At 50.4% G+C, this 21,861-nt stretch overlaps 1 protein-coding gene across 1 annotated transcript; it reads right to left on the reverse strand.

Moving 5' to 3' along the window:
- Window positions 1-3,414: 3,414 nt before the first annotated feature.
- LOC123113861 (probable cellulose synthase A catalytic subunit 2 [UDP-forming]) lies at window positions 3,415-8,813 on the reverse strand. The gene is made up of 14 exons (XM_044535180.1): window positions 8,420-8,813; window positions 8,101-8,299; window positions 7,740-7,978; window positions 7,554-7,653; window positions 7,244-7,430; window positions 6,721-6,987; window positions 6,299-6,644; window positions 6,080-6,217; window positions 5,847-5,972; window positions 5,551-5,763; window positions 5,161-5,404; window positions 4,822-5,024; window positions 4,213-4,563; window positions 3,415-4,134 (listed from the first exon to the last, which is right to left on the reverse strand). The coding sequence occupies exons 1-14, from the start codon at window positions 8,444-8,446 to the stop codon at window positions 3,550-3,552; spliced, it is 3,225 nt and encodes a 1,074-aa protein (XP_044391115.1). The 5' UTR covers window positions 8,447-8,813; the 3' UTR covers window positions 3,415-3,549.
- Window positions 8,814-21,861: the final 13,048 nt, after the last annotated feature.

Below are 21,861 nucleotides of genomic sequence, written 5' to 3' on the forward strand. Positions count from 1 at the left end.
ATACTCGATTTCTTCAAATGATGGAAGGCTCAAAATCAATGAATGGAGCAACGTGATGAATGCGCACACGCAACTAATTGGATACAACATGATGTGCGCAAGCCACAAGTTGGAGATAGGTTTATCTCCATTCTCCGTTATGGAGATGGACCGGTTTATCTCTTTTATGGTATTTTACCTAGGAGAGAGGAGTAGGTCCTAGGTATTAAGAACAATTAGTTAATGTTTATTATGACTATGATCATGATGAGAAGTTATTATGTGCTACAATGTGTTAGAGTTGATGATGAGGAGGAGGAGTTGTGATTATGACTAGTGACCAAGTTGTTATATGATGTCTCATGGACGAAAATGATGATCATTAGGAGTTGTTATATGACAATGATGTATTATGATGATAAGTTGTTAATGATATGATGATGATGATGATGAGTTATTATATCATTGAGTGAAAGAGCCGCAGATTAGTTTCAAGTGGATGGATCCTAAGTGACCAAGTCATGGAAATCTCCATGACTTGGTCACTTACGATCCATCCACTTGAAACTAATCCAATTTCCATGACTTGGTCACTTAGGATCCGTCCACTTGAAACAAATCCACAGTTCTTTCACCCGTAATAACTCATTACGAAGTAAAAAACAAACTCTAAATTGCTATTGTATGAAAACTTGTATAATAAAGTATGAATATGACATAAAATAAAATAAAATAAAATATGTAATAATAGTAGTAGCGCGGGCAGAGAGGCATGGTGATAGTAACTACCAGTAGCGCTACTACTAAGTAGGTATAGCAGTAGCGTGGATAAACCAACGCTCTTGCTATCCTTGAGCTGCAGCGCCGTAGCTGTAGCGCGGTCTCCCGCGCTACTGCTAGCCCAAAAACCAGGGCTACTGTTGGGTTTTTCTCTAGTAGTGTTAGTAGCGCTCAAGCTTCCATGCACGCCTCTGGCCTACATCATAGTAGTGGTGTTCACTATACTTGCCACTGGTCTACATCTTATTATAGGTGAACGGTCCACACGCGTCTGTAGTTCAGTTACTGGGATTGTTCGACCTCCGCACCGCTAGTAACAACTAGCCAGCGGCGTATGAGCTGGACACCGCTAGTTAAGCACGCTGCTAACTAGGGAGTCCAACACTGGTATAAATCCAAGCACACGTGCGAAAAAAAATATGAAGGAAAAAATTATAGATCATTTCGTATACATTCCCTTCGAGATATGTCCGAACAATAAGGATCATAGTAAGAAAGTAGATTAAACAAACTAAATATGCATGAAACATAAACATGATTCTCATCATATCTTTTCATAGTTTCTTCCCCTGAGATCTAACCGAACACGTGAACAACAAAGAGATCACTGTAATAAATGCTACCATGAAACTTAAATGCAGTTGATACTTATTGTATCTCCACCTAGTTTTACTTTGATGTGGATCAAATAAAACTATAGGTTGCATTGTGTACCCTCCACAGATAAGAGCCTCAAGGTCGGCTCCAGATTGTGATCACCTAACATCTGTGTTTTAGAAGATTCCCTTTGATGTGAATTTTTTTTTGTAACGGCAAACACCTACGGCGCGTTTGGTTGGGACACTGGTAACGTATTCGGTGTTGTAATGAGAATACGATGTATTAGATCGGGGTTTGAGCGATTACACGATGTGTTTGGTTCAAGCAAAGGAAGAGAAAATCGTAGCCTAGAGCCGCCAGCCTTGTAGAAGACGCTGGATGACGGTTGACGGGTGGCTGCCGGCGATGGCTTGTAACCAGAAAATGGAGAACGATCTTCTCATGGCGGCTGCTGCTAACAGTGGCGAAGGGAAATCGGCGCGGCGGCGCAGCTGCATGACGACAACAGCGGGAGATCGGCGGCGCTGCTGGTCACGGCGGACGAAGATCCCCGCGCCGCTGCTCGCGGTTAAGGGAGATCGTCGGCGTCGTCGCCCATGGCGGGGAAGGGAGGGGCCGGCCGCCGGCATTCTTGCCGACGGAGGCGAAGGAAGATCTCCGGCGCTGCTGAATGCTGCTCGTGGTGAAGAAAGTATCCGGCGAGTGGAGAATAGAGAGAGGGGATCGATACCGGGCGAGAGGTGTTTTCGATAACAATGCGTATGGGCTGTTTTTGATTCTGCGAAGAGCCGTTTCCGATTACACGGGATCTGAAACCGGCCCGACTCAAACAAACACAGGTAACATAATCAGCAGATGGGAAAAAAATCGCCAACCAAACGCGTCGCTAACATCTATGTTTTAGGCCCTTTTTGAATAAGAAGATTCATGGAGAGTGAGTAGTGCAATACTGCAATACAAAGAAAAAAAATCCATATAATTGTTGTTTGAATCATATATGATTAATTGCATTGAAGGAATTTTAGTGGAAGAAATCAAATGTGAGCTCCAGTCTGGTGTCTAAAATTTCATCTAGGAGTTCCAATTATACACATTATCCCTTTATCTCACCCTCTATTTCTAATCAAAAAAAAAAACTCATCATAACGTTCCCATTTTTCTGCGCATGAGGCCATGGATTTTAAGAAATTCTTGTTGTTTTATTTTATATGAGACTTAGCAAGTCATGGCATTTCAATCCTATGTTACTAATCATTTTGTATTTAATCTCTCTTGTAGGAGTACTAGCATATAACGAATGTGAGTGTCATCTTGCACATTTGGGCAACAATTTGAATCTATTCTTTGTCCTTCAGCCTTGATGTCTTCTGGGAATAAAGGACCTACGTATGGATTTCATAAGGCAAGATCTTGCATGAAATTTCACTATGTTGCTCTTTAGATTTTAGGATAGGTTATATTTGTAAAATCCTAATATGAATTTTGTTTCTCCATTTTGGGGATCCCTTACCCAAACATTTGCTCAAACCTCGTGTTTTTATATTGTTTTATGGCTTGCTTGGGACTACTCCGCTTCACTAAAATCAATTTCACTCCACCAAATCCACTTTGGAACAGCTTCATACAAAAGTCATAGCACTATCAAAGAGAATGTTTGGCTTCCATGTAGCTCCAGCTTCAAGAACAAGAAATTTGATGGAAAGGATCTATTTAATTGGATGATGGGGGAGAAACGAAGGAGTATCCACTTACTCGTGGCAGTGGTGGGTAATTTCCTCCCAACTCAGCACCCCCTCAAGAGCTTCATAAAAAACCGAGAGTTAGTACCCCAGATTTTAATTTTTTTTTAAGCGGCATATCATGAAGCTACCCCGTTTGGCTTGTGTTTTTTGGAGCGGAGCTAGATTTTAAGGAGCAGAGCATGTCAACTTCTTTGTTTCTAATCAAGAAATAAAATCCTGCAAGATAATTTAGCCTATATTAACAAACATGGTTGCTTCTTTTTCTGCCGCTTCAATAATATATATACTAATAATAATATAATGAGTAGATAGCAGAGCTAATTTAATACTTCATATTAACACTAAGTACCGAGTTTTTACAACCAAGGTCATCTGATAAACTAGTGTCACCCGCTAATATCATACAACAGAATGGGTGACAATTCTGTTCCAATTATCTTGCACTCTCCTAGCAGTTGATGCCACACATTTGGATATCTGGCCCAGTGACTCTTGTTGTGAACGGGTCAATGCGAACCCACAGCAAGGAGAAAATGGATGCAAGAAGGATGGCCCAGACGACAACGATGGTCGGCGTGCGGTTCTGCCGTCCCATGAGCCCCTTGAGGAATGGGTACAAGTGGATAATCACCCAGAAGGCAAAGAAGAGCTTCCCGAAAAGTGGGCCCCATGACTGATAGCCGCTGTTGATCGCGTAGGAGGTACCAGCCACAACTCCGACAAGGTTGATGATCAAGATAGTTGTTGGTGGGATCAGAAGAGTCGTCCACTTGAACATGTAGAGCTCGGCAAAATCATTATCTTCATCGGATGCTTTTGAAGTGACAGTGAAGCTGGTGTCGATACCAGCAAGTACCTTCAGAAGACCTTGGAAGACAGCAAATAGATGTGCAGAAATGCCTCCGATGACCCAGAACTGTTCATTCCTCCACCACTCGTCGATGCCAACACCACTCCACCTCATCTCAAGGATACCAGTGGCGAAGATTGAAATAAAGAGAGAGATAAACCATATACTGGCAATGTTGCTAATCTGCATTTCAATATGTAGTCAGTATAAATATTTTCGCAGTTTTGTACACGCAAGAGCAAAGACTGAGCCGGGTTTTACCTGTGGGATGATAAACTTTCCCGTGAGAAGACAAACAGCTGGTAATATGCAGTATATGAGGAGTGGTATTGATGTGAGTGGATAGATAGTGGTGTTGATGTAAGCAAATCTCTCCAGGAATTTAAGCCGTCCGCCATAGCCATACCATATGGGACAATGCCTACTGAAAAGAATTTCCACCGAACCAAGCGCCCACCGAAGCACTTGGTTCAGACGATCCGAAAGGTTGATGGGGGCAGACCCCTTGAAAGCTGGTCGCTTAGGCATGCAGTAGATTGACCGCCAGCCGCGTGCATGCATCTTGAACCCGGTAAGAATATCTTCTGTAACAGAACCATAGATCCAACCAATCTGCAAAACACAACAGGAAGATTACAGATACGAAGCAAAAAAACAGGTTTGAAGCCAACAATAAATAGATCATCTCAGAGGTATGACCACAAAGAACATTCATGAATTTAGATTTAGTTTCTTCTAACGAGCTCACATGTGAAACCTTTAGTTCTGTAAACCAGAACAAGAAACTTGACTTGATCATCAAAAAAAAAAATTGGAACACCAGTTGATATAAGAAAAATGCTGGTATTATAGAGTGTACAACTTAATTACCTCCCTTCCCCAATCACTTCTGTCCTCATAACCACAGCTGATGACATGGATTGCTTCTTTCAGAAGAGACTCTGGAGTTGCAGACTGGGGAACACCACCGTACTCCATTAGAGTGGAGGCTACGAAAACACTGGACTGGCCAAATCTCTTCTCCAGGCTCATTTGAGACATAAGAAGTGATTTCTCGTCGTCAAATCCAGAACCTATTATACGAATAGCATTCAGGTAAGAAAGAAATGTAGCCCTGTCCTACCTACCCTAGTCAAAAAAAATGCTACGCTGCCTAGCAACTACAGACAAAACAAACTGAGCAACGGTTATTATAGAGCCCAAAGATACCTTCAATACCCTCCTCTATATCTTCAAGATTGAACACTGGCACAGAACCGTCCGCATGCTTATCTGACTTCTTACTTCCTGTGCTTTTCGATTTTGAGGTTCTACCCCCACAAAGCTTAGAGAATAAACCTGACTCCTTGCTCTTCATCGGGGGTTCATAACCATATAAAGCTGTTCTGTTGAACACGCAACCAGTCCCCACATAAACTGGTCCTTGGATGCCATCAAGACCCCTCAAGTTAATCTGCAGCAAACAGATACAGGTAAGTTACAGATCATTGTCAAACAAATTTTAAGAAAAAGCTCATCCAGCAACAATATTAACAACAGTGGTGCATTAAAACTACTTGGTGCCAGTGAGATAAGAAAGTGATAAGCACAAGAACTTACATCAAAAAATACAGTGTTCCTGTTTGCATATCTATCATTCGTATCAATTCCATCGAACCTCTGAGGAAACTGGACATAACAGATTTTCCTCCCTAGGTTAGGGTCCATAAGAAAGCACATAGCCTCTCTTAGAGCGCTGCTATTGTTGATGTAGTGATCACAATCAAGATTCAACATGTACTGCCCATTAGTAAGGACAGCTGATACACGAACCTGCAGAAAGCATTCCACTTCCATTACACCCAGGTAATCAAAGTATATAAGGCAACTTACGACTTCAGTGTTTAACTACTCACAAGGGCATTCATGGCACCAGCTTTCTTGTGGTGCTGGAATCCAGCACGTTTCTCACGAGACACATAAACCAAACGAGGAAGCTCATTGCCGTCACTATCAAGGCCTCCACTATGACCAAGGAAAACCTGAACATGACCAGAAACTTAAGTTAGAAAATGGTTACTGTAATAAACAGTCCTGCTGGCAGATCCAGCTCTTAATCAAGTAACCTTTGCTAGAACATGAGTCTGACCCGAAGCATTCCAGGATGGTCCCTAGTATTGTTCCCAGGCCAAGGTGTGCCATCTTGCATGATCCATCCTTCCTCAGGAACTTTCTCGGCCTTGGCTACCAGGCTATTGACGCGAACTTTGAACTCTTCATATTCTCTCTGTGGAGTTTAATAGAAATTAATGTCCTCAAACAGAAACTGGAACAACCAACAAATATACACTAATAAACTAAAATCTACCTTCATGGCTCGACGATCTTTAATGAATGAAGTCTGAACTTTGTCTTTCAAGAAATCAATTTTCTGAGCAAAGTACCACTCTGGTGCTCTGGGTTCTATGTTATACTTTTTACAAAACGGTACCCATTTTCTAGCGAACTCTGAAGTCTCAGCAAGTGCATCAAAGGTAAGCATCGCAGCTCCATCATCAGATACATAGCAAGATACTTTGTCAACAGGGTAGTCCACAGCAAGGATAGAAAGCACAGTATTTGCAGTGACAAGAGGAGGCTCCTTCATAGGATCCACAGTACTGACAAAAATGTCAACAGGAGCCAGCTGAGACAACTCACCATCCCGGTCATACCTGATAGTGCAAGTGATATACTGTCAGTACTATCTCAGTATAAACATTTTTATTAGCACTACATATTGCACATCACCTTAAAGCCAGCCTATCAAGGTAAGTTTCACGATTGACTGGAGACCACTTGGGGAACTGATCCAAAATCCAGGAAAAAGCAAACCAAATCTCACATATCACGGACAGCAGCCAAAGTGGATATGCATTACGGACAGGGTTTGTGATACGGTAGTGCAGGAAGATGCAGAGGACAATCAATCGTAGCACAATGACCATCCTGTAGGGATTTATTCTGGATGAAGGAATTGGCACTTTTCTAGACAGAGGCTGGCGAGTTTCATCATTCCTGCAATTCATATGGCCCAAGACAAAAGTTATTGCTGCAAGTCATATACAAAAACTAGTATTTACAGTTTCGGCAAGACATGTATACCCATTTAGAATATGATCTAGCAATCTCAGTTCAAATGCAGGGTTAATACCAGAAGGTATTCAAATATAAAAGAAACCCACCCAAGCTTACCTCACATAGATGTAAATTAGTCGGATAGAGCGAACAACACGAAGATGAATAATGGTGTGCAAGAGAAATTATAACTCACAGTAAGGGGTCTTCCATGCCATAGTCAGTGCATGCATCGATATCACCATTTCCACGGCCTTCAGAAGGAGCGATGCTTGTTCCATTAGTCATGGGAATTGCACCCTTGTCTTTCATTTTCCAGCCATCAACTCTCTCTTTCCACGCAACATTGCCAAGGCTGCCAGAGAACTCCCTTGATGGATTTGCTGGAAATATTCAGAAGCATAAAACAACTACTACATATTCACAGTAGGATGCAAGTACAACAAAGTACACACAAGTCATAAATGGTACATATATACATATGAGAATGGTACATATATACATACAAGAATGGTTCACATAGGCAAATGGATGTCCGCGCTTGCCAACATTTCCAGCAGGGGACAACATATGATCGGGGGAAGCTCCAGAAATCTCTCCTGAGACCTGTGCAGACATAGACGAAACCAAATGTCAGTTCCATATTCCCAAATACTGTTGTCACAATCAAAACAGGTTGCAATGTTGACAACCTGGCTATGAGAGAAGCGCGGGATGTATCCATGAGGGATTTCTCCGCTGTCATACTTGTGAAGCCCGATCTCACCGCTGCCAAACTTAGTGAGGCCAATATCATCACTGGCTCCCGAGTTCCTGCGCCAGGTGAGCATCTTCTCAGGAACCTTGTTTTTCTGATCCTGGTTGGCAGAAGCTGGGTAGTTGAAGTCACTGGCATCGTCCTCGCTTTCATCCCCACGTGCTGGTGGGCTGCCTGAACACAGCGCAAGATTCACAGGTTGAATTCTCAGCTGCTCCAGCCTTTGGATGCTGCTAGTATTTTTTTAATCGGAATCGCAGTGAAGAGGGGGGGTGAGTTAGCAGCAGCGAGCGTACCCTTGTGGCGCTTGTACTTGGTCTTGCACTGCGGGCAGGCCTGGGTGCCCTCCTTGCGCTCGTACTCGTAGCAGGGCCGGCAGACGGGGAAGGCGCAGACGTCGCAGGCGGCGAAGAGCTCGCCGTCCGCCGCCGCGCCCACGCCGTCGCCGCAGATCTGGCACACCCGCCCGCCGCCATGCCTCCCCGTTCCCGATTTCTGCGCACACGCACGCACCAGAAAATAAAAGGACGGGGCAGCAGAGTGAGACCAATCGCCGGATTATCCATCCACGCGCACAGAAAACCCCAACGAAACCCCCTAAAAAACGCCACTCACCGCCGCGTCGCCGCCGCCGCCGGCCATGGCGCCCGCGCCGCGAGCTCACCCCCCCCAATCCGAGCCGCACCCCGCGCCGAACGGACCGACTCACAGGCCACTCGCCGCGCCCCGCAGCCCTTCTCCGAGGCCCCCGATCAGCAGGCAGACCGGCCGCGAACCCCCCTCAGCCCAGCCGGGTCCCCCCAAATCGCCCCCTGATCCCCCCGCGGCACCAGCGCCACAGGAGCGGCGGGACGGTGGAGTCCAGCTCACGCGGATTGAGGGGACCAGGAGGAGGAGGAAGCGAGGGCGACGGCGATGGCGTGGGCGAGGAGGCGGAGCGCGTGAGCCCGCCCGTCCGCGCACTAGTACTGGTGCTGGCGCCGTTGTCGCTTGCGCGGCGGGGTTTAGCCATTTCTGGGGAGCTCCCCTAATGCGCCGCTTAATTGCCATCGGATTTGGTGGCGAGTTCGCGGGTTGCGGCGCGGAGATGATGCGAGGAATTGAGGATGATCGGCTGGGTGGGTGGGCCCGCGGAGCAGTGGGCGTGGACCGGACCGCGGTCGTCGCGTAAACAACGGCAGGAAGCGTGACCGGAATGCGGGTGCGGGGCGTGGGGCCGGGTGACCGTGTCAGTGCTCGCGCCAAGGGGTAGAGACGGGACGACAGCTGGCGATGATCGCGCTCGCACTCGCAGAAGCCAGGAGGGAAGAGAGACTTGTTGGCTCTTGCTGCTGCTAGCTGCGCTTGAGCTGTCGAGCAGAGGAGAGGCCAGCGTGAGCTCGAGCATCATTCCACCTTTTATTCAAGAAGAAATGGAGTACAGTGTAATTAGAAAATCCATTTACTTATACAAGGCCACTATAGACCATCAACAATAATCGAGGAAAGAATTAATGATATTTCCTCATACTAGTAACATGTTTAATACTTTCATGCATGCCATCATAACGACACTAGCTACTTCCTCCACTCAGTTTCCTTGCATGTATGTGTGCGTATTAATGATTTCAGTAAATGAAAAAAGATTGACTTGCAAAGTATGCATTAAATTTTATCTTGGTACATGTAATATGAGTTTATGGCCTTGTATATAAGAATGAGGGAGTAATATTTTTACGATGCTCAATCCACGATATTTCTTTGCCAATTTTGAAGATTTGGGTGGATCCATTTCGAGAAGAGTTTGTAAAGGGATAGTCACAACGGCCTTTCCCCATCCCCGCGCGGCGACCGGCAGAAACCAAGCCAGCCGCCGCCGGTCACCCGCCTCCCCTCCTTCCTCCCCGCCGCCGCCACGGGACTCATCCAGGCAAAGCCCAATCGGATCCGGCGATGGTGGGGCCTTCTTCGTTCTCTCGCGAGTGAAGGCCGGCGTGGCGGTTCCTCCTCTGGTCGGGGCACGGCACGGACGCCCTGTGGTGCAGCAATGCGGCGAGCTGGTGTTGGAGGGCGCCAATGTGCTTGCCTTGCTTCAGGCGACGTCGGTGAGGCTGGAGGCGCGTGCGGGGGATGCTTAGCCGGCAGGGGCTTCGCCCAGATCTGGCCAGTGGCTGCCTCACGCGGAAAGGGCCGTGGGTGGCGCGGGTCAGCCGTTGTTGCTCCTACTCGGTGCGGTGGTGACCTGGACATGGTGGTTGCTCCGGTGCTTGTCGGGTGGCTCAGTCCGGTGGATTTGGGTGGCTGCACGCGGCCTGGGGCAGGGGTGCACCGGCCGGTGAGGCGGCCGCTGCGGCTTGGCGATGGTTGTTGCTCGACGGCGGGTGCGGGTGGTGGCAGTCCATCCCTTCTCCTAGGTTCGGGCAAGCGGCTGATACGTCTCCGTCGTATCTATAATTTTTGATTGTTCCATGCAAATATTCTACAACTTTTACATACTTTTGGCAATTTTTTATATTATTTTTGGGACTAACATATTGATCCAGTGCCCAGTGCCAGTTCCTGTTTGTTGCATGTTTTTTGTTTCGCAGAAAAACCATATCAAACGGAATCCAAACGGGATAAAAATTTACGAAGATTTTTTTTGGAATATTTATGAATTTTGGGAAGAAGAATCAACACGAGACGATGCCCGAGGGGGCCACGAGGCAGGGGCGCGCCCCTGACCCTCATGGACACCCCGTAAGGTGGTTGGTGCCCTTCTTTCGTCGCAAGAAAGCTAATATCCGGATAGAGATCGTGTTAAAATTTCAGCCCAATCGGAGTTACGGATCTCCGAAAATATAAGAAACGGTGAAAGGCCAGAATCTAGAACGTAGAAACAGAGAGAGACAGAGAGACATCCAATCTCGGAGGGGCTCTCGCCCCTCCCAAGCAATGGAGGCCATGGATCAGAGGGGAAACCCTTCTCCCATCTAGGGAGAAGGTCAAGGAAGAAGAAGAAGGGGGGGGGCTCTCTCCCCCTTGCTTCCGGTGGCGCCAGAACGCCGTCGGGGCCATCATCATCACCGCGATCTACACCAACAACTTCACCGCCCTTATCACCAACTCTTCCCCCCTCTATGCAGCGGTGTAACCCCTCTTTTACCCGCTGTAATCTCTACTTAAACATGGTCCTCAACGCTATATATTATTTTCCAATGATGTATGGCTATCCTATGATGTTTGAGTAGATCCGTTTTGTCCTATGGGTTAATTGATGATCGTGATTTGTTTGAGTTGCATGTTTTATTATTGGTGCTGTCCTATGGTGCTCTCCGTGACATGCAAGCATGAGGGATTCCCGCTGTAGGGTGTTGCAATACGTTCATGATTCGCTTATAGTGGATTGCTTGAGTGACAGGTGGAGGGGTGAAGCGGTTGGGCCCACAGGGCAGTGGCGGAGGCAGGAAGACCGCGCGTGGTCGTGGTCGTGGTCGTCGCGTAAACAACGGCGGGAAGCGTGACGGGGGAATTTGGGTGCGGGGTGTGGGGCCGGGTGGCAGTGCGGGCGAGAGGTAGAGACGACAGCTGGTGATGATCGGGTCGCACTTGCAGGTGGGAGGAGAGACTTGTTGGCTCTTGCTACTAGCTGCACTTGAGTTGTCGAGCAGCGGAGAGACCGGTGTGAAATTACACCTTTTATTCGAGAAAGGGGTACAATGTCAATGTAATTTCGAAAGTACATACATAATATTTATGCGATGCTTAATCCACGATATTTCTATGCCAAATTTGGAGATTTTGGGTCTCCTATGCGCTAGACGTTGGTCGTGAGCTTGCATTGCAGCGTGCGTGTGGATCCATTTCGAGCAGAGTTTGTAAAAGGGCTGAGACATGGTGGTTGGGTGAAGTCCTCGTGAACTTGGCTCAAGGAGAAGGTGGGATCTTAGGGCGCATTTGGTAGCCAACATACAGTCCAATCACGCCCACTGGATGTAGCTTTTTTTTGTGTTGAGTTGTTTGTCTATATGCAAACAAATTCGTGCCACGCCGTTGACCGTTTGAAGTTTACTTCGACGAGCAGCTTCACCTCGTTATGTGACACAATTTTCGTGCTGTGGTTTTTTTCCTATTGTGCTATAGCTAATCCGTCGTCATCGTCCACAGCCTCCTCCATCATCCTCTTCTGCAGTGTCGCCATGGACTCCATGAGCCCTTTGCAGTTGTTGTTGTCATCTGTGCCGTCGTCGGACAAGCACGGGGACCCCGTGATGGCGGCGGCTGCGAGGATGAGCAGGAGGAGGGAGTTGGCACTGTGCAGCAAACGGAAGCCGTTGAAGCCGTTCAGCCTGGCGTCAATGACACACCGCTCATCCAGCTGCAGGGACAGCAGCACGATCCTTGACTTGGACAGCGCCCGGTTCTCCTCCTCGGCTGCCATAGAGTTCATGTACTCGTCGAGCCACTGACCGCCAGGCAGCGAGTGGAGCTGGCCGACGAGCACCATGAGCTACGAGTGCAGGCCCTGAGCAGCATGACCACCAGGGTCGCAAAGAAGGCGTTCACCATGGCTCTGCAGTTGGTTGCTAGCAGTATTGTATGGTGCCGGTGAGGTCGCGTTCGAGCTAGAAGCCGACGAGCGGCTGTTGGTACACCGAGCCGTCAACCAATAGTCATGTCTGTGATTCCCTCTGTCATAGTCGTCCCGTGTCGACCAATAGTCATGTCTGTGATTCCCTCTGCCATAGTCGTCCCGTCTGCGGGAAGCACATGTGTGTTCTACTATATACAAACAAACACCGGGCGGAAATTGCTTTCATGATGACAAGACCACATATGCAGGCAATCAAACTTTTTTTTGAACCGGGCTTTACCCCTTTCCATTTACTAGAGAACGGAAATACAAACCAGTTCAAAAAGTCAGGAGAAGGGAAAGAGGGTAGAGCGAGTTCGAGCACTACTGGGAAACCCACCACATCCGCTCGCCATCGAAACGGATGCCATGGGGAGAAAACCTGATAGCACCAACATCTAAAAGTCTATTACAAGCCAACATCAGGCCAAGGAACGGCCAAAAGACAGCACAAAATAAGGCATCATGCTAAAGAACAAGACAACGATGCCTAAGACGGTCGAAGGTGTTGAATTCCTTTCTTCCTTTTTCTTCGCGCGACGGCTCACTGGGACTCACGAGCTCTAGATCGGATGCTTGGCAGCGTCACATAGCCTCATCAGTTGCACCGTACTGGTCCTGATTATTTCTGCGCCAGCTCGAAGCTCCCCAGCCGCTTCTCCCTTCTGCAGTCCTGTCCAATATAACAGAAACAAACATAGAGAGAAAACAATCTCAAAAGGAGTCTTAATCTGTTTTTTCTCAAAGGTGACCCGATTGCGTACCAGCCAGATAGCCCAACAAGTAGCAGCTAATCCCACAGTATAGAAAGCTTCTTTACCAGGGAGAAATCTATTGCACCAAGCAAAATACTGCCAGTAATTGTTCGGGAACTTGTCAGTGCCCAGAACCACCCCAATAGATCTCTAGACCACCCTCGCAACTAGGCAAGTAAAGAAAAGATGTTTCGAAGTTTCTATCTCCTTGCAGAAGGAACAACAAGGATTCCCTGGCCATTTTTTCTTCCTCATCACTTGTCTCGTGAGCACCGCATCTTGAGAGAGCTGCCATAAAAATATTTTAATCTTGAGAGGGATCTTAGCTTTCCACACCCACTTATAGTTGCATCCACCAAGAGGTTTTTCCAGCATTTGGTACACCGACTTGGTGGTGAATTTGCCACTCCGGTTAAGCCCCCAGAAAATTATATCATCACCACTTCCCTCAACAAGGGGGATTTTTCTGACTATATTTAACAGTTCTTCCCACTGCTTAAGCAGTTCAGGGGTAAGTCTGCGCCTAAAGAAAGAATTGGTGTCAGCATCAATCACTTTGTTCAAAGTGCAGTCAGGGAAATTACAGATGTCAAACAGCTGAGGGTATTGTTCCTTAAAAGGAGGTAACCCATTAATCGAGTCTTTCCACGTCCTCGTGATGTTTCCCATTTTAGTTTCAATCTTTCTGCCCATCATATACACCTCTTTAATTTTAAGCAGAGCTTTCCAACATGGTGAGTCAGAGAACCTGGCAGTAACATCCGCAACAGATTTGTTGCAGAGATGTCTTGCATGAACAATGTCTTGCCAAAGTCCTTTTTGCGTTTCGAGCTTCCACCACCACTTAACCATTAAGCTGATGTTTTGCTTTCGAAGGTCTTTGATGCCCAAACCGCTTTTTTCTTTGGATCTACAGATTCTGCTCCATTTCACAAGGTGGTATCTTTTTTTCTTGTTGCAACCTTGCCAGAAAAATCTTCTCCTGTGCTTATCTAACCTCTCTATAAAGGTTTTATTCATAAGACACATCAACATGTGGTACAAAGAGATCTGTGTGACTACAGAATCAAGCAGGGTATGCCTCCCTCCCATCGAGGCAGCATTGCCCACCCAGGCCTCGAACCTCTTCAAATACTTGCACACAATGAATTCCCAATCAGATGTTTTAAGGTTCGTGTAACTCACGGGCATACCTAGATATTTAATAGGGAAACTGCCAATCTCACAATTGAACAGCTCCGCATATTTCTTAACAACATTTTCGTCCCCACCCACAGTAAGGATCTCACTTTTCTGGAAGTTAACTTTTAACCCAGACATCATTTCAAACAAGTAGAGCAGTAACTTCAGGTTAACTGCTTTTTCAACATCATCTTCCAGGCATATGATGGTATCGTCTGCGTATTGCAAGACAGCTACCCCATCAGGAATAAGATCAGACACTAATCCTGTGATCAATTTGTTCTTCTAAGCATTCTTGATCATTTTGGTAAGACATTCAACAGCCAGGTTGAATAGGAATGGGGAATGGGGATCCCCTTGGCGAACCCCTTTTGCACTCTGAAAGTAAGGGCCAGTGCGGTTATTCAGCTTAATACTAACTTTCCATTCGTACAGGATTTGCTTGATCCAACCGCACCATGTCTCATTAAACCCCCGCATTTTGTGACACTCAAGGAGGAATTCCCAATTAACTTGGTCGTAGGCTTTTTCAAAATCCAGTTTAAGGACAAACCCCACTCTTTTTTTTGACATGAGTATAGCTAAGGATCTCATGGAGTGAAAGCACTCCATCCATGATATTTCTCCCTTTCACAATAGCATTTTGAGTGAGACTAATTATCTTGTCAGCATACACAACAGCTCTTCGGTCGAGCACCTTAGTGATTAGCTTGTATGGGCATCTGAGGAGGCAAATAGGTCTAAATTGCTGGATTCTCTCAGCACTAGAGACTTTCGGAAGGAGGGTAATGACCCCATAATTGAGGTGTTTGACATCTAGATTTCCTTGATTGAAATGGTCAAACATAGCCATTGTCGGGGGTTGGGTGCGACATATGCCAACGGATGGCTTATCATGGTGGGAGTGAGTAGAACTTCGCCGGTGCCCGGAAGCAGGATAAGGCGTAGACACGAACGCCGGCGTACTTTACCCAGGTTGGGGGCTCTCCGTGGAGATAATACCCCTACTCCTGCTCTGCGGGGTCTCCGCATGATCACTAAGGCACTAGTGAATACAAGGTGCTCCTCGAGCTATATGCTGGAGGTTGAAGGAGGCAGGGCTAGCTCCCTTCTTCCTCTAGATATGAGTCTAGTTCTATCAGGTTTGGAACCCATTGCATGGGTGCCCTGGGGGGTTTATATAGGCCTACCCCCAGCGGTACAATGCTAATCGGGCCAGGTGCTAGACCCGGCTGTCAGTGTATCTAGACGCCGACTTCTCCGTCGGCAGCTGGGGCCCGCCGCCTGGTGGGCCCTCCGACTGGTCTGGTACGGAGCCGACAGGCCGCTTCTGCCGCTGGCGGGTCTGGTAGGTGGCTGGTCACTGTAGCCGTGATGCTAATGATGCAGGCTTGGTCAGGGGAGCGTGGCTACAATCCCGCCGCCTGGTAGCCACACCGCACCCCATCTGGTTAATGGAGCATGGGCCTCGAGGGAGGTGTCGGCTGCCTGCTGGAGGACGTCCTCCCGTAGGTCCGGCTGGTCAGACTTCCGCCGTCTTCCGGGCTCTCTCTGCCTGGTAGGGCCCGCCGTCCGCAGGCCGTACGGACAGGCCGTCGTGGGAACAGGGTTCCGCCAGTCCGGAGTGGCATCATGGGGGAAGTGGCTATAGCGTCGTGCCAGGCGAAGATCTCCGCCTATAAGGGGCACTATAGCCATGCCACGCCCAGGATCCGGGGGTGAGGGGCTACACTGTAGCCTTACCCTGTCTTGTCCTTTTGATGAGGGGCGCAGACTCCGAGGGCATCAGGTGGCTGCCTGCTAGAAGCCGGCCTCTGCGGAGGCCGTCTGCTAGGAGTCGGTCTGCCTTGGGGCCGTCTGTTGGCGTTTGGCCGCCTTCGGGCAGCCGGCCGTTGAGCCAGCCGGCCACCGGATGGCGGTGCTCCACTCTGGAGTCCCGTGGGGCGAAGCCGGCCAAAAGTCTCAAATGGTTCAGGGACTCGGGTTAGGCTACCTGTGGCCCACGACTCTGACAGTAGTCCTTGAAGATGGTGAGGCGCCGCGGTTGACAGGCCATAAAGCCTCAGCGGCTTCCTTCCTTGTCGTGCTCTGATAGGACGCTCAGCCCGCCTTATGAAGCGCCGGCTGCTGGAGATGGTTTGACAAGGCGGGCTGGCCCACCGATTTCGAACACCAAGGCGGGAAACAAACTGGCGTGCTTGCTAAGCTTCCCCAGGTCTGTCGCCCGCCACTAGCACGCCATGCAGTGCATGTCAGCCTGGCCAGCCTGCCACCCCACGCTCTTGATGGGACATGGCAGGGGGCCGGGCCCGCCACCACCGGGCCTCGGCGCGCGAGCGGATCCGCTGTGGCCGAGGCGGGCAGTTGCAATTCCCATGGGAGTTACTGTGCAGTAACTCTGCGTAGTAATCGGGGGGCCGTGGGGTCGTGGGCGCAGTTAATCCCACGATCCCACGTCTTGCCCCCTCGGCTTCGCAGCCCGAGGGCTATAAATAGGGGAGACGGGGGAGCGGCGGAGCACGCGCGCCCTCCTCCCCACTCTTTCTTCCTCCTCTCTCTGTTGCTGCTGCTTCGTGCTTGTCGCAGCGCTGCCGCAACTCGCCATCGTCAAGCTCCTCCACCCCACGTAGTTCCGCTAGGAAGCCATGGCGCGTGAGAGGGGAGGAGACTGGGACGGCTCGATGGTGATCGAGGATCACCTGTCCTTCCTCCAGGCCATGCGCCGGATGCCCAACGCGGCCTTCGTCAAGGTGCGGGTGCCGCCGCGGGAGGAGATCTTGCCGGCGCCGCAGGGGAACGAGCGGGTCGTCTTCCGCTCGCATTTCCTCCGCGGCTTCGGCCTCCCGGTGAGCAGATTCCTCTGCTCATTCATGGACTTCTGCCACCTCCAGCCGCATCACCTGACGCCCAACACCATGACGCTGCTGTCGGCTTTCGTCACGGCGTGCGAGGGCTACCTCGGCATCCTCCCCACCATCGACCTGTCGGGAGCTTGCTTCTACGCCAAGCTGGGCACCTCTGCCAAGGAAACGGCAGCCGAGTGCAGGGCCTTCGCCTCCGTGCGCCGACCGTCCAAGAAGAATGCCTTCCCTGTCATCAAGCTGTCACAATCGGTGAAACTGTGGCAGCAATCATACTTTTACGTGGAGAACACCGACCCGGTGGCCGACTTCATCAATCTACCGCCCTACAAGGCCGGCCCCCTAGTCGGGCCTCAGGCCAACTGGCACTACAAGCCGAAGCCCGTGCCGGACAAGATGGTTGCCGCCGTCAACCGGCTCTGGGAGCTGACGGAGACGGAGGGCCTTGTGGAGGCCGACTTGCTGTTCGCCTTCATCGAGCGCCGGGTTATCTCGCTCCAAAGCCGCCCTCATCTGATCTGTCGGATGAGCGGGCACTACGACCCCAGTTGTATGTGCACAAAGGAGATGCCGCCTGCCGAGGTGGCCCTGATGGTGAACGAGATCATCGACCTCAAGGTGTCGGAGGAGTCCTGGCGTTTCGGCAAGCGACCCTACTCCCGCGACAATCCGCCGCCTGCTGTAAGTCTCTAGCTTCTTCTTAGCTCTTGCTTTTTTCTTAGTCTTGGTATTGAGTGGTCTTTCTTTGTGGCGCAGATCTATATATCTTCGGCGACGGCCGCCCTTGTAGGGCCAGGTGGTAACTACCAGCCGGACCGGGAGGTGAGCGACGTGGACGACCCCGACTTGGGGGCGGCCGCCTTAGAGGACGACGTTGTTGGCGGCGGTGACGGAGCAGGCGGCTCCGAAGAAGAGGGAGGCGTGGGGACCTGGCGCGACGATGACGAGGAGTAAGACGAGCCGCGCCCTGCACGGGGCACCATCAATACAGGCGCGGGCCCCTCCACCGGGCCGGCCGCTTGAGGCGGCAAGTGCAAACGGAAGCAGGGCGCCGCCCTGTTCGGCAGCGCGCCGAAGAAGCCCAAGAACCTGGTCGCCGCGACCAGGCGGAAAGAGGCCGCGGCGAAGGTGGCCAGTTCCAGAAGCTGCCAAATGCGCCTCCCATGGTGTCGGCGTAAGTACCTCCTTCGCGTATTCCCTTGGGCTCTTCCTTGTTGATCTGGCCTGAAATTTCTTCACTTTACTTTTTTGTCTCAGGGCCCCGCTTTCCCTCGACAAGTCGACCGCCGCCTCTGTCATCAGGTCGCCCGAGACCTCCACCACCACCCGGCGAATTGATCCGGCTGCCGACCTCCAAGAGGCGCAGGTGCGAAACGCGCAAGAGGTGCGCGAGGAGCAGGAAGCCGCCCGCCTGGAGAAGGCGGAGGCTGACAGGGCAGAGGCATCCACGCTGAAGAAGCTAGCGGAGGCGGAAGCCACTGCCGCGGAGAAGAGCGGCTCGTGGAGGCCGAGCGCCATCGGGAGTCGCTGCTCGTCGTTCCCCTGAGCTCCGCGCCACCTCCACCAGAGTTCGTGGGGTCGATCGGGGAAGCAGGTGAAGAGCAGCCGGTCATGGAGAGGGAGGGCGGCGACGTTGCCATGCCGGACGTCGTCGTGCCTCCGCCACCGTCGACTGGTGGAGCGCAGGGCGAGCAGCCGGTCGCCCCGCCAGCTCCACCAGCCGGGAATGAGGTAGTGATGGGCCCAACTCCTGAGGCCCGCACACCTGTGCACCGTCGTCTCGCGAAGGCGGCCTCGGTACCGTGAACGCTGGAGGCTGGCGTCGCGAGCTCGTCGGTTCCAGACACCGAGGCGACCAGCGCCGCGCCCTCCGGCTGGGTGCGCGGAGGCGGGACAGCGGACTTGAACCAGGCGGCCCTTGACGTCCAGGCCAAGCTCCGGGCTGAAGCCGACGCCCTCAAGCAGTGCAATGAGGCGTTCTTGAACTCGCGAGCAGCCATCCGGGTAAGCTTCTTGCTTCTTGTTTTTGATCTTTTTGTCTCTTGGTAGGTGTAGTCCCCAAGTTTCGGGCCGGCTGCTGAGCAGGCGGTCCAGAACTTTAACTTTGCCAGCACCAAGTGCTAACTCCTTCTGGCATCTCTATTACAGGATTACCACAACCTCCGCACGACCGCTTTCAACTCCAGCGTCCGGGAGCTGGAGAGGCAGACCGCCAACTTTTTAGAGAGCCGGAGTAAGTCTTGGCTTTCCTTTCCTGCGAGGGCGTGCTGGTGCACCGGCGGGCTGTAGTCCCCAAGATTCGGGGCGACTGCTGAGCAGTCATGCCGGATCTCCCCGGCAATGGCATCTCTTTGGTTGATCTTTGATAATTTCTTTCTTTTGCGGGGGCGCAATTGCACACCCGCGGGCTGTAGTCCCCGAGATCCGGGCCGATTGCTGAGCAGTCGGGCTGGATCTCCCCAGCAACTGCATCCCTTCCTTGTCAAATGTTAACGTTCTTCCCTATCTTCTCTCTTGGCAGAGGCCAACGCCGCCTTGCAGCAGCAGCTGGGCGAAACCAACACCGCGCTGCGCGTCAAGGAGGTGGAGTGCAGCAAGCTGGCCGAAGAGCGTGACTGACTAGTCACACAGCTGGCGGAGCAGACGGAGCATCTCCAGGCGGCTCAGAAGGAGGCGAAGACGAAAGAGACCGACCTCCTTGCTGAGTTTGAGGTCGAGTGCTCCGTCTGGGCCGACATGGAGGCGCAGCTGACTGTCGGCTTTGGTAGTGTTGAGGACATGGTTGATGATAAGTTTTCTCTTTTTTCTTTCTTTGAGCTGTCGGCCTCTGCATGGGCCGGTCGTTTGCTTTTAACTTCCATCTTCTTTGCTTTTTTCACTCAGCAGATTTCTTCCCAGGCCACTCCGTTGCTGTGAACCAGGCCATTGAGGCTTCTCGCGAGGAGCAGAGGACAGAAGGCGTGCAGACTGCCATCGACACTCCCCGGACCCTTAACGAGCAGCTTCTCGGCATCCAGGCCCGCCTTCGGCCGGCTCACTAGATGCTGCATTGTCTTCAATGCGTCGGGGCCCAGGCAATTTCCGCCCTTTGGCCAGGCATGCCGGCTCCGTGCACACCCAATCGGACCGCCGACTGGCTGGAGGTGGCGGCCGGCTGTCTAGAGGCCTGGAAGGGCTCTTCGGCCCGGGCTGGAGAGTGTCGGGCTCTAGAATTCGTTAGGGCGTGGTACCCTAGGCTAGATCTATCCCAGCTGAGCACGTTCCGGCAGGAGGCGCTGGAGGAGCTGGCGGCGGTGGAGGGGCGACCTTGTCAAGCGGGCGGCATCGATCGCCGACTACACCGACACCAGTGCCTTCATCCCGGAGTTAGTTGAAGACTGCGCCGACGTGCCACCGAAATGGTTCGGGCTGAACCCGGAGGATAGCGAGGACTCAGCAGAAGTGATCGATTCTAGCGACGAAGGGGAGGAAGCGGAAGACGAGGACAACAAAGAGGACGCGCCGGAGGTCGGAGCGGACGGCCAGCCCCAGCCAGACCGTGCCTCGAGCAACGATCCATGCTCGAGCGCGCCGACTGCTACTGAAGGCGACCGGGCGGAGGCTAACCAGCCGTCCGTTCCACCAACCAGCGCCGCCGACTCCGCCGTCCAGCCATCCGCTGCTCCAACCGACGCTGTCGACTCCACTGCCCCATCGGAGCCCTCTGCTGCTTCTTAGGCCGTCGCCTATGTTTTTCCTGTTTATCGTTCTCGACAAGACTTGTTAAATTTGCGCAATTCCACCCGTGGGGTGTACTTCAAACTTTGTTGAATCACTACAAGAAACCTGTTAATCTATGATGGATTTCTAGTGACGGTTTCAGAAACCATCATCAATGGTATTCCATCTGTGACGGTCAGCATAGATCCATCATGGATCATCAAAAGGACGACGATCCCCAAAAACTGGTGACGATTTTGTGACAAATGTTGCATCACCGTCATAAAATCCCCAAATCTAAGTCGTCATGGATTTACCAGTGGGCTTTTGTCTTTTTTTAATCCAATCTGAGCAGCCGATCATTTTTGCCACTCACGTGCCGTCAAGATAGGCCACAAGGTTTCAATTCGGCTTTTACAGTTTTTTTCTTTTGTGTTCGGTTTTTATTCGTTTTTTTTATTATTTTTTTGTTTTCACTTTTTCACTTTTCCTATTTTTTCCCTCCTTCTTTGTTTTTTCAAAAAATCACATTTTTTTGTTTGCTTCTATGTTCTTTTGATAAATCGCAATTTTCAAAAAAATGCTCAGGATTTCAATTTTTTTCCAAATACAAAAAAGTCTACGCTTTCAAAAAAAATCACAAAAATTTATTCCTAATCTATAATACCTAAATAGTTCATCCTCACTACTTCTAATTCTCTCAACATGCAAGTCTAAGCTGAGATTAGATTTTCCTATTTGTTTTTATGTCTTGTGGCAAAGCTGTCTCATAACCTCATAACCATGTTTGTTTGTTGCTTGCATTGCTAGACTCAAATGGAAGAGAAGGTCTCTCAACCTACCAAAGAGGGACAACAACCTCTCTCTGCGACTAAGGTTGTATCTGACGTGCTCACTCAGCACACCAAGAAGCCTAAGTTTCTTCAGCATGTGGGGATCCAGCATGTGCATGAGAGAACCAGTGGTACC

This window comes from Triticum aestivum, chromosome 5B, assembly GCF_018294505.1.
Source record: "Triticum aestivum cultivar Chinese Spring chromosome 5B, IWGSC CS RefSeq v2.1, whole genome shotgun sequence".
NCBI lineage: Eukaryota > Viridiplantae > Streptophyta > Magnoliopsida > Poales > Poaceae > Triticum > Triticum aestivum.

Coding starts and splice junctions, on each gene's coding strand:
- LOC123113861 (XM_044535180.1), bottom strand. CDS start 8,446: ATGGCCGGCGGCGGCGGCGACGCGGCG. Junction 7,431..7,553: donor TGCCTATGTGAACCATTCTT/GTATGTATATAT, acceptor GAATATTTCCAG/CAAATCCATCAAGGGAGTTC. Junction 5,764..5,846: donor CTGGTGCCATGAATGCCCTT/GTGAGTAGTTAA, acceptor TGCTTTCTGCAG/GTTCGTGTATCAGCTGTCCT.